Raw genomic sequence first — 19,506 nt, 5'->3', positions numbered from 1 at the left:
AAGGAAATGGAATGGACAAATACAAATGAAATATTCTGTAATGTTGCTGCTTGGTCAATCCCAGTACCAGATGAAATTAAAATTGATATTATTAAGAAAGGAAGTGAAGTATTTCAAAAATAGAGGCTGTCAGGATCAGATCTTCACTTTACGACAAACAGTCGAGAAAGCATGGGAATATAACAAAGATCTATATTTAAGTTTTGTCGATTTGGAAAAGGCATATGACAAGGTACCAAGAGAGAAGCTATTCAATACGCTACAGTTATATGGTGTCAATGGGGCATTATATCAAGCAATACTTAGTCTTTATTTGAGTTGTAAGTCAGCAGTTAGAATTGAAGTACAGGAAGATGGTTTAATGTTAAATCTGGTGTTAGACAAGGATGTACATTATCCCCTCTGTTATTCATTATCTATATGGATCACATTATGAAGGAAAGTGGTATTAAACGTGATATCAAAATTGGAGACCTTAATGTCAGCTCTTTGCTTTATGCGGATGATGTTATACTTCTCAATAAATCCACTACAAGTCTGCAATATTCCCTGACTAAATTGAATAGCTGTTGTAATAGATATGGTATGCAATAAAAAGACAAAGACAATGAAAATAGGCAGAATCATTGAAAATGTCAACTGTGTTGTGAATGGAGAACCTGTGGAACAAGTAAAACATTTCAGCTACTTAAGCACGATTTTTATTGAAGATGGTAAATTAAATATAGAAATAGACAACAGAATTAGCAAAGCTGGTATGGTGGGAAGTCAACTGAATAAATTCATATGGAGAGAAATTAGTCGAAACACTAAATTAGTTGTATACAAGACAGTGTTCAAACCAGTTTTAATTTATGGATCTGAGAGCTGGGTCAGAAGTAAAACACTTGACCAAAGACTAGAGACCGCAGATATGAGAGTCCTGAGAAAGATTATAGGCGTGAACAGATGGCATCAATGTCAATATCATATTAAAAATGAGAATATTAGGTGACATTGTCAGCATCCAGGAATGCTTTAGCAGAGCTAATCTCAGGTGGTATGGTCACTTAAACAGAATAGACAAAGAAAGATTAGCAAAACAAGTGTTCTCTGCCAGGTTGGAAGCAAAACGACCCAGAGGAAGACCAAGATATAGGTGGATTGATACAGTACAAAGTGCCTTAGACCAGTGCTTCCCAAACTTCTAGATGTCAGGGCCCCCTTTGCAAAAATTAAAATATTTCACAGCCCCCCTCGAAAAAAAATCGTAATAGAGAGATATATTATTATAATATTTATTGTATTTATATTCGATACAAAACATGCACAGTGAATATTGCAAAAATCAAATGCAAATATTACATTTTTTGCCTCTTACTGTTTGGTTCTGAAGATGATGCGGGCTGTTCTGGTAAAATATGAAATACTGTCCCCTTTTTTTTTTTTTTGAGTCTGTTTCTGCTTCTTCTGATTGTTCGCGGGATTTTTTTTTAATTTTTTTTATCAGCCACTTATCCATCTCAGGGTTAAATTTTTTAACGTAGAATCGATCAAATAATATCCCCACTTACCGATACTGGCACACCACAGACTGATAACATGAAATTAGTGTAATATTACCTGAATAAGGGAATCCCCGGACCAGGAACATTTTTCTCTTTTGTGACTTTTCTCCCTTTATGGTAATTAAGCCTAACGCGAAACAGACAGCAAAGGTAGGTTATTAAAACGTGCATATGATTGGTGCGGTATTAACAAAAGATCGCACAACCGAAAGATAAAAGCATAGCTGACAACTGAGTTGAAATGCTAACTCTCTTCAACCGAATTCCATATGTGAAACTGCCATAACATTCATTATATATATATATACACATATATTACTTAGTTTTAACACGTTCCTTGAATTTTATTGCTGCCTTGTGAAATCGAACTCACAAACACATCTAATTAATAACAATAGTTTTTAGTTAGACTGTGTTTGTCCATGCAATATATGGTTTTGTTTCAGTCTATACAGCATAGTTTCTGTATGAGGGGACATGTGATTCATTAATTAGTGTGTTTTTATCCCAGTTGTCTCTAATTGCACTATTTGTTGAGAAATATATTACACAGACTGCTCATACCTTATTCACTGGAATAATAAAAGTACTTGTTTTTATTGCCTCTGCAGTATAGTGACTGTTAAGGAGGGTGTGTTGTTTACCACTGCAAGCGAGTTACTATCTCCCCACATGAACTTGTTTAAGCTTTTTTTTTTTCATGTGTGAAGTATATGCGAAACTTTTATTGGTAACAGAAAACTAGCTCGGATGACAGTGATAATATAAAACGAGTTTTGATATGTATATAAAGTCAATATCAACAGTCCCTGATTAAGAACGCTTGATGAAAGGGAGGACAGGAAGATTTGGAGCTTCCCTGGAGAGCATTCGAAGTAAATACAATTAACCACTGCTTTGAAATGAAACATATGAATAAGCAATATTTACTAATATTCATTAAGCACCGAAATACGCAGGAAGCAAAGTTTGTGAACCAACACCAATGTGTGCATTTTTCCATTAAAATATAAAAAATAACAAAAAAGAAATAATAAAAGTTTCTTTTATTAAATACATTTCTTTTAAAATAAAAAAACTACTTAGTCTTAAAACATTTTAAATTTGTTTTCATTATTTCACAGCCCCCTTCAACAAAACCTAAGGCCCCCAAGGGGGCCGCGGCCCACAGTTTGGGAAGCGCTGCCTTAGATGATAGAAATATAAGATCTGATAATGTTGGAGTATTGACAAGTAACAGACTGATTTGGAGGAAAATTGTAGATAGGAAGTTAGTAATGATGTAATTTTTTTCATGTAGTACTATCATATCCTGTACACCCCTTGAGGGTACATGGCAGGAATTTGATGATGATGATGTATGCAGAAATCACAATCAAGGGGAAATGATCAATTTACCATTGATAACCTGAAATTTAAACTTATAATACCCTTGAAACATTGATTACTTGAGATAATAAAATCAGTACAGAAATAAAAGCTGGAATAGATGCCTCCAATAGATCTTATCGATTTACTACATCAGTAAGCATAATTACTATTTTCCAAAATTCTATCAAGCAGAGTTAAAAACAGAAATATACAAGACAATCATTAGACCTATTGTTTTATATGGAGCAGAAAGCTGGAGCATAAAAGACCAAGATGCAGAAGTGTTGCAGATATTTGAAAATAAAATCCTCAAAAAGTCTGTGGACCTGTAAGAGATAACACAAGTGAATGGAGAAGACAAAAAAAATCAAGAACTATATGAACTCTATAGATCCTTACTTCTGATGAATCAGATGGCTTAGACATGTGGGAAAAAAAAAAAAAATGGGTGAGGAGAGAATGGTTAAACAAGCATTCAAGATGAAGCTGGATGGAAAGTGACTTAGAGGTAGGCTGTCGATATGCTGGGAAGATAATATCCAAAAAGACTTAGCTAAAATGGACTGAGAGACTTAGCAGGAAATGAAAATCCAGGACTGGAATACTGAAAAAGCTCAAGACAGAAAGAAATGGAAGAAGTTGGTAGCTGCAGAAAAGAACCTTACAGTTTCAGCAAGCTGAAGAACATCAAAAACAATTATGACATTAATAATAATTGATGTTGTTTTAGATGCATTTACACAGTGGGCTTAGCTGATATATAATTTGTTTCATAGTGTTTATTTCAATTCATAATGAGCAATTTTGGAAATTGGGGAGATCAGCAGTGTAAAATATTGCAGATAACATTATCCATTATTACAAATGTCATGGTCTGTGTAAAGATTTACTTTGTTTTACTTTCATGTAAATCAAAACTGTAGAAGGACAGAAACAGTGTGCTTTCTTTGAAATGATTTGTAACTAGAATTATGAATTCACAAGAATTTAATTCAGAACAAATAGAGAACTTTTTAGGAACTTGATGATGAAAACTTTTTAACTCATGGTAACCAATATGTAAAACAATTGTTTTGTGAAAGTAATCATCTTAAATGAAGTTCTTCACATGCAAAAAAAAAAAAAGGCACAGTTATCTAAGCATAATTAGGCTTAAAAAAAATTAAAAAAAAAAGATTCAGGCATGGCTTTTCCATGTAGATGCAAAATTTATGTACAGTAAATGATTATAGGCCATTTTTATAGGGATTAATTTAATTCCTACCTCTGCATGTAGAATAACGGGCTCACATCATTCACTACTATGAAAGGACATGTCCAAGTAATTCTGAGAATGCAACATGTGTGGCATACATGTATAAATATATAACAATATCCCAATTATTATAAGTTTTCAATAAACTATTTTAGATTAAACCTATGTTAAGCAGATATATCATCTTTCCTAATGTTCAGAATTTTTGTTTAAATCTTATTTCCAAGGGAAATAAAAGAGAAGATGAGGGAAAACAATAAACTATCTCTAATAAGCTTGGATATGTGCAATATATATTACAATTCTGGCTTGACAGATGAAATCAAGGATGAATAATCACTACCCATTCTTGTTTAATTACTAATTAATAATTTTATTAAGCTAATTTTCATGATATTTCTTCATTATCACATCTAAAATCACTATTCAGTTGTGTTGTATGTTATACCTGAAAACGCAGTGTGAAAACTAATGATGGATGAAATAACATCCATCATTAGTTTATAAAATTACATATGAGATATGTAATTTTATCTTTAAATAAACTTATGCAAAAAATTTTAATTTAAATGGTACATCACTATTTAATTACATATAGTTTAGAAAAATTTGCAATTCCATAGCTCCACATCATACTAAATAAAACAGTATATTATACTTGACAAGAAACATTCTTTTCATTCTTATGCACTTAAGTATACAAAAGTTTGCGCATCTTCACAAACTAGGCTACCTGCATACAGAGCACTCGCTCCACATCATGTTGCTCTTGACCTCACCCAGAAAAATTTGTTTCAAATGTCTCTTTTCCAGAGTATTATAATAAGTGATGTTATACAATTTTGTACTTGTATGAGAAAAATATAAATTTGTCATTGAGATACCTCACAATATCTCCACAGGCCCAGCTCTCACCACAATGCATACCATTATACATACCTCAGGGAGAGAATATGCTGTGCATTGGTAGGAAGTCAACTATTCTCTATACAGAAGTGGCACATGAATGCCTAGTCACAAAGATATTTAATGTGCTAACTTTTGTTTGCTATGCATGGGTGAAATAAAGATAAGAACAAGAATATTATTTTGTCAAGTACTACACTGTTGACTCTAGTAAGAAAACCTGCTTCAACTAAATGGCATTAAAGCTTAGTTATATAGAAAATTTATTATGATCAAATTTGGGAGGTATTCTCTTCAAAAATTGCTTGCACTCTGCATTAGTTACTCTCAGAAAGAAAATAATAATTTTACATTTATATTAAAATGCTTATCGTCAACTTATTGCAACTGTATACAATCAGTCTCTAATAGCAAATTCAATTAAATATTTAAAAAAATATTTTCAGAAATTAGTTTTATGTTATATAGTCATCATATATTGCATCAAAGAATGAATACAAAATTGCAGATCAAGAAGAAAAGGTCACAATTTAAATTATTGTTTATCCAGCAAGCTTTAAATCTCAGAATTGAATTGCTTAGTTACTCATCTCCTCAAAAGTCTTCCCACTAACATTTTGCTCATTTAAAGACAAAACTCATTTTGTCTTTAATGCTCTCTTATCAGCATGTAAGGAAAGTATGCAGTGTGCCATTAGCAGAGTGCTTTGGGCTTTGGCTGGTGGAAAGTAGAACCTCAGATGTTTGAATCTTACAAGTTAAAAATGTATAGAAATAGTGAATGAACGAACTTCATAGTGATTAGTTATCTATTTATATTAAAATTGGAGTGGCAATAACTTTTTTTTACCTAAATAAAGCATTTTTTAAAAATGCTTTCATTGCATTGCATCAAGCCTTCTTTAAATGTTTTAAAATATGTGTACAAATTTTGGCTGAATGACATTAAAATATAAGAAGCCAAATAAAAATATATGCAATTACCTATGAAAATTTATTCAACCAACTGCCAAGTATATGTCATTTAAACCAATTTAAATGAGTGATATCACAAATAACTATCCATATGATAGTTCATCTTCAAGCCACATTGGCACTGGCTGCCTGAGACGGGTGAGAAGCTTTGACAATGCTACATTGTGTGGCAGGTAAAACCTCTTGAGAAATTTCTCACATCGAAAATTTGGAGGAACATAATATTCTTCTTGGCTATTCCTGAGGCACTTGGTAGTGTTTTCTTCGACTTCTCGACAGAATAATTCTTTCTTTGAATCATACCTATTTGTAAATCATCATTTTATGAAAAAAATTTTTCTGAAAATATTTTAAACAATGCTGTTTGAATGCAAGTGTGTAATTATAAAAAAATATTAATCAAATTATTCTTAACTTTAAGCATCATTTGTTATGCCTAAAGTTATGATAAACTATCTATAGAGAATAAGTGAGCCTGAAATAACAGAGCAAAATGAAAGGGAATAAACTTATATCTGGTTCCAAGTTATACTGCAATCATCAGCACAATAGTCTTATTATAGTAGATCTTCTTATGCACTTTATCACAGAGTAATTTCACTGTCGTTAATTTCTTTAAAGTGTAACTGTGCTCACCTATATTAAATAATTTATCAATCTAACAGCAGTATCAATTACACAGTCCAACACAATTTTTGCTGACTTTTATATGAGACTTGTTTTTTACTAATTTGGGTGCGCTGATTTCAAATATCAAACCCATTTTTCTCTATCACGTCAGGTTTTCCCTCTATGGCATTTACTTTTTGCTAATTTGTAAGTTTTTGATAGTTTTAAAGAGGCAGTACTATTTAGACGATCAAAAAAATTGATTTTTTAATATTATTTTCTGAAAGCATGTACTTTTAAAAATCTGTTACTAACTTTTTATCAAGAAATTTGAAAAATTCCCGAAGATATAGTCTATTATTCAAAGTGGTGCGCAGATCAGAATTGGAGCGCTCACCGCCCTCGCTTGTTAGTAAACGAATAAATGCAACAGCACGTACTGGCACTTTGATTGCGAGAGAGGCTGATAATTAGATACATAACTACTTAACAATATTCATTAAAAATTACAAGAATATTTATAAAAAAATAACAATTTTACTTACACATGAGTTTCAGGGAATAAATTTTTGTTTGTAGCAATTTCTGCTGTGTGTTCTGTTTTGGCAATCCCTTTGAATACTCCAACAGTAGTCGGCCATCATGTGAGAATCCCATCTTCCTTGGTACCGATCTTCCATAGTTTTTAAGTCTTGATGAAATCTTTCGCCTTGTTCATCGCTTACAGCACCTAAATTCTCAAGAAATCTATCAAAATGATATAGGAAATGAAGCTTTATGCTCATATTGCAACCTAGGCGATGGAAATTTTCAAGCATTGTTCCACTAAATCTTTGTAATTGCACGCTTTTTTGTTTCCAAGAAAATGATTCGCAACTATCGTAAATGAAGTCCAGGCCTCTTTCTCAATTTCGTTCATAGAGTTGAGGAAATTTGGGTCTCTCAAATACACTGGCTTTAATTTTTTCATAACTAAGTCGTGGAAATTTTTCACATATGTATTGGAAACAGTCACCTTGTAAATCTAAAGCTTTAACATACTGCTTCATAAGACCTAGTTTGATTTGTAGAGGTGGAAAAATGATTTTTTCTCTGTCGATTAAAGGTTGATTTATAACATTCTGTTCTCCAACATTTAAGGATATTCTAAGAGGCCAATGTTACTGACTCCAGTGATGGTTTCTAGCTCGACTATCTCAGAAGCATAGAAAACACGGAAACTTTGTATATCCTCTTTGAAAACCAAGTAAAAAGTTCACCATTTTAAGAGCCACACAGATGATCCAGTTATGGTCTGTATATTTTAATAACTTCAGAACCTTTTTAATGTCCTCATATGTTTCCTTTAAGTGGACTGAATAGCCAACAGGAATTGAGCCATATACATTCCCATTGTGTAGTAAGACACACTTGAGACTTCTGCTTGAACTGTTGATAAATAAACGCCACTCATTTGGATGATATTGTACAACGCTCATTTCAGTTAGTAAACCTGACACATTGTTACAGTAAACAAATCCACACTCGTGTTTAAAATATTGTACAAGATTACTTTCCCTGCTACAATAAAAAGTTATCTTCGTATCTTGCTCCAGCAAGTTTTTTTCATTTAATCTTGAAGCTAACAATTCAGATGATTCCTTTGATAGGCCCAAATCTCTTACTAAGTCATTCAATTCCGCTTGAATAAAATGTTGCAGTCCAGAACTAGAAATTAAATTTTGATTGTCTAAATCAACATCCGGGTCTTGCTCCTCAAGAACATCTGGCATATCCCGATCATGCTCGTTCTCAAGTAAAGGAAGTCCTTTATAAATTGGCATGGCTATTTCATTGGAATGAGCAACTGGCCGAATTGCTGAGTCGAGATTTGGATACACAATTTTTTTCTTATTCTTCTTATTATAACCAGAAGTCTGAACTAAACAAAAATAGCAATCATCTATGTGATTTTTCAGTTCACGCCAAATCATTAGAATGCCAAAAGCTAATTTTTGGCATTTTCCCTTGCTCCCCTGTCGTAAATTTTCTACACATGACTTACACACTTTATTTGGAGCCCATGACTTGTCCTGATCTGCAATTTTTACATCAAAGTATGCAAAGTACACTTTCTTAACGAAATCAGTGATATTTGTCCTTTGACTGGGAACAGTAAAGCTGCCACAAATGTAGCAGAAGGAATCTACACTATTGACACAATTTCGAGTAGTAGACATGATGTATTTTCTTCACTGCCGACTAACATGCAATTAACAAGACAAAAAAACCAGAGACTATTGAAACGTTATAAGCACTCATCATACTTTCATGATTGATTAACGATTGACTGATTTCGATCATTCTTTGTCCGCTATGACGCATATAGCATTCATTTGTTTTAGGCAGTTGTCATCGCCTACTTTTCATCACCTAAATGTATTAGGTCGGTTATCGGCCTCTCTCGCATTCAAAGTGCCAGTACATGAGGTTGCAGGTTCTTATGCATTTATTCGTTTACTAACAAACGAGAGCGGTGAGGGCTCCGATTATGATCTGTGCACCGCTTTGAACAATAGGCTATATCTTCGGGAATTTTTCGAATTTCTTGATAAAAAGTTAGTAACAGATTTTTAAAAGTACATGCTTTCAGAAAATAATATTAAAAAATCGATTTTTTTGATCCTCTAAATAGTACTGCCTCCTTAAACTATCAAAAACTTACAAATTAGCAAAAAGAAAATGCCATAGAAGAAAAACCTGACATGAAATCAGTGCACCCAAATTAGTAAAAAACAAGTGTCAGATCATAATCAGCAGAAAAATTTTTTTTTTTTTGTTGGCCAGTGTTATTAGTGTATAAATTATAATTTTAATTTATAATACAAATTAAGTTACTTGTTTACCATATATATATATATATGGTAAGTAAGTGGTCTGGTCAGCTAAGTAGTGAACATAACTGCTCTCCAGCCAACAGGCCAGGCTATGGATTCAAATTCCACCACATGCATGGATGCTTATGATTTTCTTTAGGTTGGAGATGAATTTCATTACCCAGTGCAAGACCACTACCCGCTTACTAGAGGCCTGAAATGGCTTGGGAAAAAAGGTCAGGGTTTGGTCTCTGGAGTAATGTTTCCAGATTATAATAATAATTTACCATAGGATTATAGGTTTACCAGCTTTTGTTAGTGGGAGTGAAATGGGAAAAAATATTAAAAAAAACTATATATACACAGGATCTGAAAAAAAAAAAAAAAACCTCCAGCGTTTTCAGTGAAATTTATTTTGACATTTACATTTTGAAGCAGAAATGTATAGGTAGCATATATTATCAAAGTACAGTGTCACAAGTTTGATTACATGTTAGTGGAACTCAATGTGAGCACCATTTACAGCCCTCCAGACATCAAAATGGAAGTTCACATCAGATCACACTCGGATAAGCATATCCATAGGAATTGCTTCTATGGTTGCTGTTATTCTATGGCACAGTGGGCAAGGGACTGGATTTTTTCTTGATACACAATGTCTTTTGTGTAGCCCCAAAGGAAAAAATCCATCATAGTCAAATCAGGACTGTGCAGTGGCTAAGCAATGGGACTCCTCTGCATATCCATTTTCCTGGCCATTTTTTTTTTCCCATGAGGAGACAATTATGAGTGTTGCATATCTGGATATGCTAGAGAATTTTGTGTTTTACCAGATTGAGAATGTGGAGGGTCTCATTTTGCAACAGGATGAAGCCCTGACACATTATGAAGCAACTGTTTCAACACATTATGAAGCAACTGAAGCAACATTTCCAAATGAGGTCTCATTGCTTGGCCACCATGCAGTACCGATTGACTACAATGGATTTCTTCCTTTGGGGCTACATAAAAGGCATTGTGTATCAAAGAAAAAAAATCCAGTCTCTTGCCCACTGTGCCATAGAATAACAGCAACCATAGAAGCAATTCCTATAGATATGCTTATCTGAGTGTGATCTGAGGTGGAATTCCATTTGGATGTCTGTAGGACTGTAAATGTTGCACACATTCAGTTCCATTAACAGGTCATCAAACTTGTAACATTGTACTTTGATAATATGTGCTACATACATTTCTGCTTCACAATGTAATAAAATAAATTTCATTCAAAACTCAAGAAAGAAGATAAAACTGTGTTCTAGTAACACATTAAAGTTGACCAGAAGAATCCATGTACATGAAAATGATAAAAGTTACACTGCCTGACTTACCAGTATCATTTGGTGAATTTATTTGTTGTATCAAATGCTTGTTACTAAATAACATCACATTAATGGAAAACTGTATGAACATTTGTTGTGAGTCACCTGTGATATGCTAAAAAAAAAAATCTGTCATATCACAAGTGATTCAAGACAAAAACTCCACCTCAGCACTAAGACCACACTACTACCTTGCAACTGATATAAAAACACCATCAGTAAATCCAACCATGAATGGATTAAATGAACCTTTGCTTTTACACAAAGAGCAGTGTAGAAGAAGTGCAGTGAAGCCATCTGGTTCCTTGCCAATGGCACAACTTATGTCTTTCCATGTTTCCACTTCACTCTTACATCTAGAGGGCGGGCACTGTACTATTATGCAAAGATAAGACTGATCTCCTGGTATCAGTCATCTTCTCCTTCAACTATTGTATAGTTGGACCATGGTATAGATAACTATGGCAAATTACTTCCTACTATAATAACAATAAAACAACTTAATGAACGCCTTTCTAGTCTTGGTGCTGTAGCATCTTTCAAATTGTGCTGAAACTTTGTGCCCCAGAATTAACACCTATTCTATATTATCTTCCAATCTTATCTGTTATCTACCCTACTACATGGAAGGCCTATATTCAGTCATCCCCCCCCCCAAAAAAAAGGGAGATAAAAGTCAGTCATCAAACTACTGTCACATTGCCCTCACTTAAATTATTTTGAAAATCACAGAGATCAGCAATAGCTAATTTCAAATTTTATCCAACTTTTGCTAATGAACTCCATTTCTCTTCTTCATTTGATGAACCTTATAAATGCTTAAATAATCTCTAAATTTCCAGATATTACATGACCACTGTTTTAAATTCTGATCTTTTTTGTCATTCTTCATTGTGATGATGATGACAAACTTATGAACTTCAGTGTTGCTACTGAAAGTATAAATAAAATTGAAAACTTATGTAAAAAAAGGAAATATTTATTACGAAATTTTCACTCATGTATCAAGAGCATCCTCATTATGAACTTAATTGAAATATAAACATACATAACAAAAAATTCAGCAAATCTCATGTAAAACAATGAATTCGAACAGAGCAGTATGGTTTATAAATGAATTTCCCTCTGATACTCCAGGTATACTATTACTGCACATACTGTCCATTTTCCTATGACCCTATCTTAAGCCAGATTAATAGACTGGGCAAACTAATTTATATATCTGATCCACACATGAAAGGCCACATGACTTATACCACAATAGTGCCCCATGTGTGGGCAAAGAGGAATAGAAGAAAGGAGGAATCTGGTTACATTTTGATTGAACAGTTGAGGGTTGTAATCTTTGGAGAAGGCAGAGTGGGGAAGACTGTTCCAAAGGACATAAGTAGATGGAATAAAAGAGGAGGCAGTGAAGTTGGTTTGGTGAGTTTCAAGATGGACTGCAAAAGAGTGTTGGTTAGCAGTGGCTCTTATTTTAATGATTTTGGAGGAGAGTAGGGGAATAATAGTGGCCAATTCAGTGGAACACTACCTATGAAAATATCTGTAGAAGAGCAAGGCAGAAGCTGAACGTCTGTGAGAGGGGCGTCATTTAGCTGGATTGCTTCTGGACAGAATCGAGCAATTTTAGAGAGGATTTTGGTGCACCACCCCAAATATGGGAGTAATATTCCATGGCTGGGGGGTTTGGGGCTTTGTATAGAGTTGGCAGCTGTGAAGATGTGAAGTAGTATCTTGTGCAAAAAAGTACACCATTTTTTTGGCGAATGAAATGTGGTTGTGCAGGAAAGATCTGAGGTGCAGGTCAGTCCAAGAAAAGAAATCTGATCATGCTTAGATATCTCAGTATTACTGGAGGTAAGGGGGAGGGATGCAAGTTCTTTCTTGTGAGAGATCAAACAGGACTGAGTTTTGGTTGGATTGAAGTGTGCAAAGTTGTCCTTGTCCCACTAAGATATAGCTAGGAGATTTAAGTTCAGGTCACTGGTCGTGGTAGATCTTGAGGATTTTAATACTTGAGCAGTACAAGGTTTATCAAATGCAAAACATTGACAAAGTCTCTTATTAGTGTGTTTTATTTAAGAAAAAAAAAAGTACCTAGAGATGCAAGAAAGGATAGCAAAGTAATAGTTTCATCCCATGCAAATATCAACTTTTCCTGTGGTCCATCCTGTTCTAAAAGAACAAATAAGGAACTAGCAACTGAGTATGGATAGTAACACCAATAATATTAACAAGAAATGTCTGTCCAGAAGTTATAGGTAATAATCCTACCCTTGTACAGGGATGGTTAAGTTTCTGGCCTGACTAACTTTTAGAGGTGATAGAAAGAAAACAACTAAGTCACTTTTCAACATAATCTCAGTTAAAACACACTTTTCACATCATTGAATGAACATTTCTATGCTCTTGAAAAAATAGTCTGCAAAATGACCTAAAACTGCATCTTCAACATGACTGTCATCTGCAAATTTTCTTCCTTGAAGGTCTTTCAGTTTCAAGAAGAGGTAGTAGACAACGGGTAATAGATTTGGGTTGTACGGTAGGTGTTCAATCTCCTGGAAGCCACAATCCTTCATTGCAGCCTTCCCAACAATAGCTGTATGGACTGTAGCATTGTTGTGAAGAAGGCGAACGCCATGACTCAGCTTTCTTCATCCACTCTCCTTTATGGCATCGTGCAATTTGTAAAGGAGTGAAGCATAATATTCCACATTCTCAGTGGTATTCCTTTCCTTGAAATCAAGCAAAGAATTCCTTGGTAATCCCAAAAGATTGTTGCCATGATCTTCTTGGTGGACTGAGTGACCTTGGCTTTTCTCGGAGGTGCTTTGCCTGGTTTGCACCACTCTATGGATTCCCTTTTGGAAAGAGGATCATAATAAAGAACCATGGTTTCACCCCTGGTGACAATGGATTCTAGCACTTCTCTCTAATTCTCTTGGAAAAGTCTTAAAGAGAGAAGTTGGGGCACCCACCTTTCACTTACCTTCGTCATGTGAAGCTTCTCGTGAATGATGTGAAAGATGGTTGTTATAGAAAGCTTGCTGAGATTTCCTTGAACTTCAGCCATCTGTCATTGAGCAGTTCCACCTCAACGAGAGACATTTTCCTCAATTATCACTTCACAGGCTGATCATTGCGAGGATCATCTTCGATGCTCTCTCTTCCTAGACAAAACCGTTTAGCCCATTCCTTCACAGTGGAACATGAAGAAGAAAATTCACAATAAACACCATCCAATCGCTGTTTGATAGCATTTGGAGAAAGCCCTTCTTTGGTGAAAAACTTTATCACAACACAGTACTCAATTTTTAACATTACAGTCACTTAGCATGCAACATGTTAGTCAAATGAGTGCCTCCAAATGAATGACACAGATAGAGAGTTTAAAATAGGCATGAAATTTGTATGTCAGGCTGGAAATTTTTGGAACCTACTTTGTACCTACCCAGCAACAGACTAGAACTGTTGTGGAAAAATTTTAATTACCCTTGCTTTAATCAAATGAATGCGAGATAGATTAACACAAAAATGAAAGGTAAACAAATCTGTAAAAGGACGTAATAAAAGCTGGAACATGGAAGATACTACACATTGGAGGAGAAACTGGATAAACAACTAAACCAGGCTAAGCCTATTAACAAAATTTATAGTGGAATAAATAAAAAAAAAAGAGGAAAGAGCAAAGGAAGATATTATGATTATGATACATAACTAGAACAAAATATCACATCTAATAATTATTGGAATGAAAGAATATCAGTAATTAGACTCAAAACATTATAAGGCTGCATAGCAATAAATATACTTATGCACCATAAGAGGAAAGGAAGAAAATTATCATTTATAAAGAACTGCAGAAAGTGATAAATAAAACCAACAAAACAAATAGCAGAAGATTTAAATACTAGAATAGAAAACAACAAGATCAAATCAAATATTAGAAAATGTAATGAAACTATTTGTAATCATAATGCAATGGATGTAAATTATAAGATTTTGTAATTTATAATAGGAGAATAATTAACTGTGTTTGAACATAAAGAAATAAGAAGTTAAAAGGAAAACCATAACACCAGTTCTTGTGTTAAAGGACTATCTAAACACATGACTTGAATATCAAGTCATGTGTTTAGATACCAAAATACCAAATACTTAATATTCAAGTATCATCATTTTGCCCTATAAAATTTCTTAATTTCTAGGTTTGGCAAAAGACAGGCTTTTCCCACTGGCTTTTTCAAATGTATTTCAGATTCCCAACATTAGTGGTTGTTTATCTCATACTTTGATCAACCTGGAAGATCTGCTGCTGCTCAAAAACATCAAATACCACTGGCATAAGAGCCTGAACTTCCACAACATGCTGTCATCTCCAAGCAAAGGGTTCTCTGAAAAAGGCTTGAGTCCTGCACAAGGGAAGACTCCTCATGGAAAGATTATATAAAGATAGCTGTGAAGAATTGAAACAATATCTAATCTTAATATATCTGATGGATTGTGTTTATCCTTACTGGGAAGAAAGTGCTCTTTAATGCTGCTCATTTCAATTAATATATATATATATATTTTTTTTAATCTCACATCATTAAGCCAATCAGACAATATTGTTCATATATAACACAAATTAAGTTCGTACCAAATATATCCTTGATACATGGGTGAAAATTTTATAATAAATATTCAGATCAAGATCAGATGTGTCTTCTTGAGCTGACTTACATCTCTGGTCTTTCCTGGAACAAACACATCACATCCTCCCTCTTCAGTCTCTAAACACTTAGTGTTAGTTCTTTTTGGCAAAAGATATTACTTTTTACCTTATACTGCTAACTTACATCAGTCCAAATCCACTCATTAACCACTCAGTCCTTCCTTTCATTTCATGTACAAAAATATATAAATGAAAGAGGGGCCGCAACTTTGTGAAACAGAACAGCTCACAAGTTTCTTCCTTCTTTCACCTTAACTACATGCAGCACTACTGCACTACAGGTTTTGTGGCACCTTTCATACATGAAGATGATATATGCCATCTTCATGATACACACACACACACACAGGATTAAGAGTATTAATTCTGACAAGCAATTAATTATAAATTAAATTTTATGTGCATCATACCTGAGATGTTTACTGTAGTCATACAATGGCTTTATTTTCAGGAACTGCTGAACCCTGTACATTACAGAAATAGGATCCATTTTCAGTTCTTCACCATCAATGATCATTAACTAAAGACAAAAATGCAAAATCTGTAACTGCCACATAAAATAATCAAATACTTTCATATTATTTTGTTTTAACACATTTTATAATAGTTCATTTTGCAACCTTTCATGCATGGGATTGTCTATAAAAAGTAATGCCTCCCTGCACACATGATAAAGCATTACATATTACAATCACTATATTGATTGTAGTATGTAGCATTACATACTACAATCAATACAGTGAACCTAGAAATGAAAACCCTACACTGTACAGCTAGCGTGTATGTATGTGTGGATGTTTGTGCTGTGAGTGTCAGAACCTGTGCAGGTTACAGACAGTAAATAAATTATTTACTTGCAGTTTCATTGTGTTCTTATTTTATGTAGGAAACGTTTCTATGCTGGCCTTTTTACCACTGTTGTAATACTTTTTCTAATATAAACTTCATAATTTGGGATCTTTTGTCCTTTGAGAAGTTAAATAAGTGAATCCTACCCAGCCATGAAAGGAATTATATACTAGTGTATTATAACCAACAATACACCAGTATTAGTGGGTAGAATAAAGGATTAGATAGTCCAGAAATTCTGCTCTAGAGAAAAAACATGGAACTTTTTCAAACCATTTCAAGTTTCCAATAATGATTTTCAGTCAAGGTAATGATCTCACACTGGGTGATAAAATTCATCTCCCAACTAAAACATTCACAAAACATCAATACCCATGGTGGGATTCAAATCCACAACTTGGTGTAGACTGTTTATGGTAACCACTTTGTCAACCAGGTCAGCATACAGCAAAGGTTGCACATAACTCTGCTGAAAGATAAGGCTACTAAAACGAACTGATTTAAAAAGAATATCCCCAATCCGAAAATAGAAGTCTCTGTATTCTAGTACATTGCATTTTAGTCTGTATGACAATTATTAATTCAAAATTAGTCTGCAATCACATTTGCCTTATTTAAATTTAAAAAAAGAAATGAAAAGGAAATTTAAATTAAATTTCCTTTTCATTTCTTCTACCATGCTTTTACTACTTATTTAAAATAATTGTCATAATCATATTCCTGATATGTACCCTCAATATGAGTGTTACAATGAGAATTAGAATGTTACAAGAGTACTACATGAACAATTTACATTATAAATGACTTCCTATTGACAATTTCCCTCAAATTAATCGGTTATCTGTCAGGACTCCAATCCACCCAGATCTTGGTCATCCTCTAGGTCTTTTTCTTGCTATCCTGGCAAAAAAACACTTGTTTTGCTAATCTTTCCACTCCCATTTTGTTTAAATGATCACCTTAGATTAGCTCTGCTCAAACATTCCTGAATGCTAATAATGTCAATTTCCTTCCTCATCTTTAATATGGTTCTGTAATTGATGCAATCTGTTCACGCTCCTAATTTTTCTTAGAACTGTAATCTCCAGTCTTTGATGTGTTTTATTTCTAACCTGGTTCTGAGATGCATATGTTAAAATTGATTCGAACATTCTCGTTTATACAGCTAATGTAGTATTTTGAGTATTCTCTCTCAGTCCATATAGATTTATTCAGTTGACTCCATACTATACCAATTTGGCTAAGCCTGTTATTTCTATATTTTAACTGCTACGCTCAGGCCTAACTCTCATACTCTTTCCCACTTTTGCATTAAAGTCCCCTAAGATCTCTCCAAAACAGTATGTAGGTTTTCACACAATTCCTCATGCTCTTCATCAGAGTTATAATACAATGTTAATCCTACCATTAACAGGATTATAACCAAGAAGGGCTCTGGCCCGAAATGTCTTGCTTGGAGACTTGGATTATTAGTATTCAGAAAGAGAAACTTGGAAACAAGCTGGATTTAGACCAAATGAGGGCTGTAAGGATCAGAACAGAATACTTACATCTAACAGCAAAGATAATGATTTATTTTCCTGTTTCAATTCTGCCATTTTTATCTTTTTATTTATTTATTCCATTTCTTCACATTTTCTTTACTCTAATATTATTTTTGTAACATTACTGTTACCTCAAAAAAATTCAGATTCTGTAATTTAATTCAGGTTCTGTAATTTACAGAACAATTTATGCTCTGTAATAACCTATTAACATGTAATCTACCTGTGGATAAATAAGTGCAGCTCAATTCGAGTTAAAAAGAACAATCAATCCTCAGATTTGAGTCTATCCCTCCCCCTCTTTTGGTAGATACCAAATTTTCAAATTAATTAACGTTTATGGTTGGTAAGGATTCACTCTTTGTAATTCTTAAAATGTTCCTCTGAACTAGTAACTGCTGATCTATGTTAATTAAAAGTATAGATTTCACAAAATCCAGGATACCTGTCTTCTTATAAGATGATTAATATTTTTTATTTTATATTAGTTTAGTTAAAAAAAAATATTCTGGCTTGAAGACAATTTTTATTACCTTTAAAACTATATTCACATATCAAATATAAACAGCTGACATGCAATTAACAATCAAACAAATTAATATTTCTTACCTGCTGTGGTGGATAAAAATTCAGCCATCGATCTAAATGTTGAGCATACATTCCAGGGTTAAGGCATCTATTTCGAAGTTCCCTGAGTGCTTTAGGTGCCCTATCGCCAGCTGTTACCGCTTCACAGAAGCTATATTTTTGAGCTGTATGATCTTCATGGTTTCGAACATGCTAGAAAGAAAGAGAGCAAGTATTATGTAAAAGAATTTTTCTCAACTTAGTCTCTTAACTTCTAACTTAGGTAAAATGGCATCAATCCTAGTACAAATAAGTCCCACTTCACTGCACTTGAAATAATCCAACTCTACTTTCCTTTTAAATTCCAGTAAATTATTTTACCATAATAACCATATTCCTGGAAATGTTGTATTAGTAAATTATTAAAATAGAACTGGCCTGGTTTTGTTTATTCAATACAATTCTTGTGTAGAGGCTTAAGTGCTGTGAGGACATTATATTGGAGGTTTAATGGATTTTTTACAACACTCAAAAAGAATTTAATACTTCCTATATTTCGTCCTAGTCACTAGGACATCTACGGGGATTACAAAAACAATTAATGTAACATGCACACAAAAACTTACAATACTAAGCCCAACCACGTGGGTGACACTAAAGTCCTATCTAGGTGGAGCGCCCTCTAAGGGCGGTAGTAGGTGGCCTGGAATGTAAGGTGGGACCTCTGGTGATGAGTGTTTCCCAAATCTTCGGAAGCTTAATGCAACTGTATTTATTAAGATTTGGTTGATTTCTGAGAGCTGCTGCTGCTTCTAAGAAAAGTCTCTCTTTCTTGAATTTGCTGTGGTAGAGCATGGTGGTTTTCTTCCATGATACTCTGTGGGTGGTGTCCAAAACATGGTCAGCCAAGCCTGAGTGGCCATAGTTGTGTTTAACGATGAACGACT

At 33.8% G+C, this 19,506-nt stretch overlaps 1 protein-coding gene across 1 annotated transcript in view; it reads right to left on the bottom strand.

The window, feature by feature from the left end:
- Positions 1–6,137: 6,137 nt before the first annotated feature.
- The window catches only part of LOC150095880 (bifunctional heparan sulfate N-deacetylase/N-sulfotransferase-like), a 161,022-nt gene continuing 147,653 nt past the window's right edge, over positions 6,138–19,506 (bottom strand). The window contains exons 14-16 of the mRNA XM_090409150.1: positions 18,602–18,772; positions 16,010–16,119; positions 6,138–6,357 (exon numbers count right to left, since the gene is read on the bottom strand). Of these exons, the coding sequence (XP_090265276.1) occupies positions 6,138–6,357; positions 16,010–16,119; positions 18,602–18,772 (501 nt within the window). The remainder of the gene's footprint in view (positions 6,358–16,009; positions 16,120–18,601; positions 18,773–19,506) is intronic.

Source organism: Typopeltis vanoorti, chromosome 19, assembly GCF_054136105.1.
Source record: "Typopeltis vanoorti isolate ZY-2024b chromosome 19, IOZ_Tvanoo_1.0, whole genome shotgun sequence".
NCBI lineage: Eukaryota > Metazoa > Arthropoda > Arachnida > Uropygi > Thelyphonidae > Typopeltis > Typopeltis vanoorti.
This window is presented reverse-complemented; position numbering and strand designations above follow the sequence as displayed.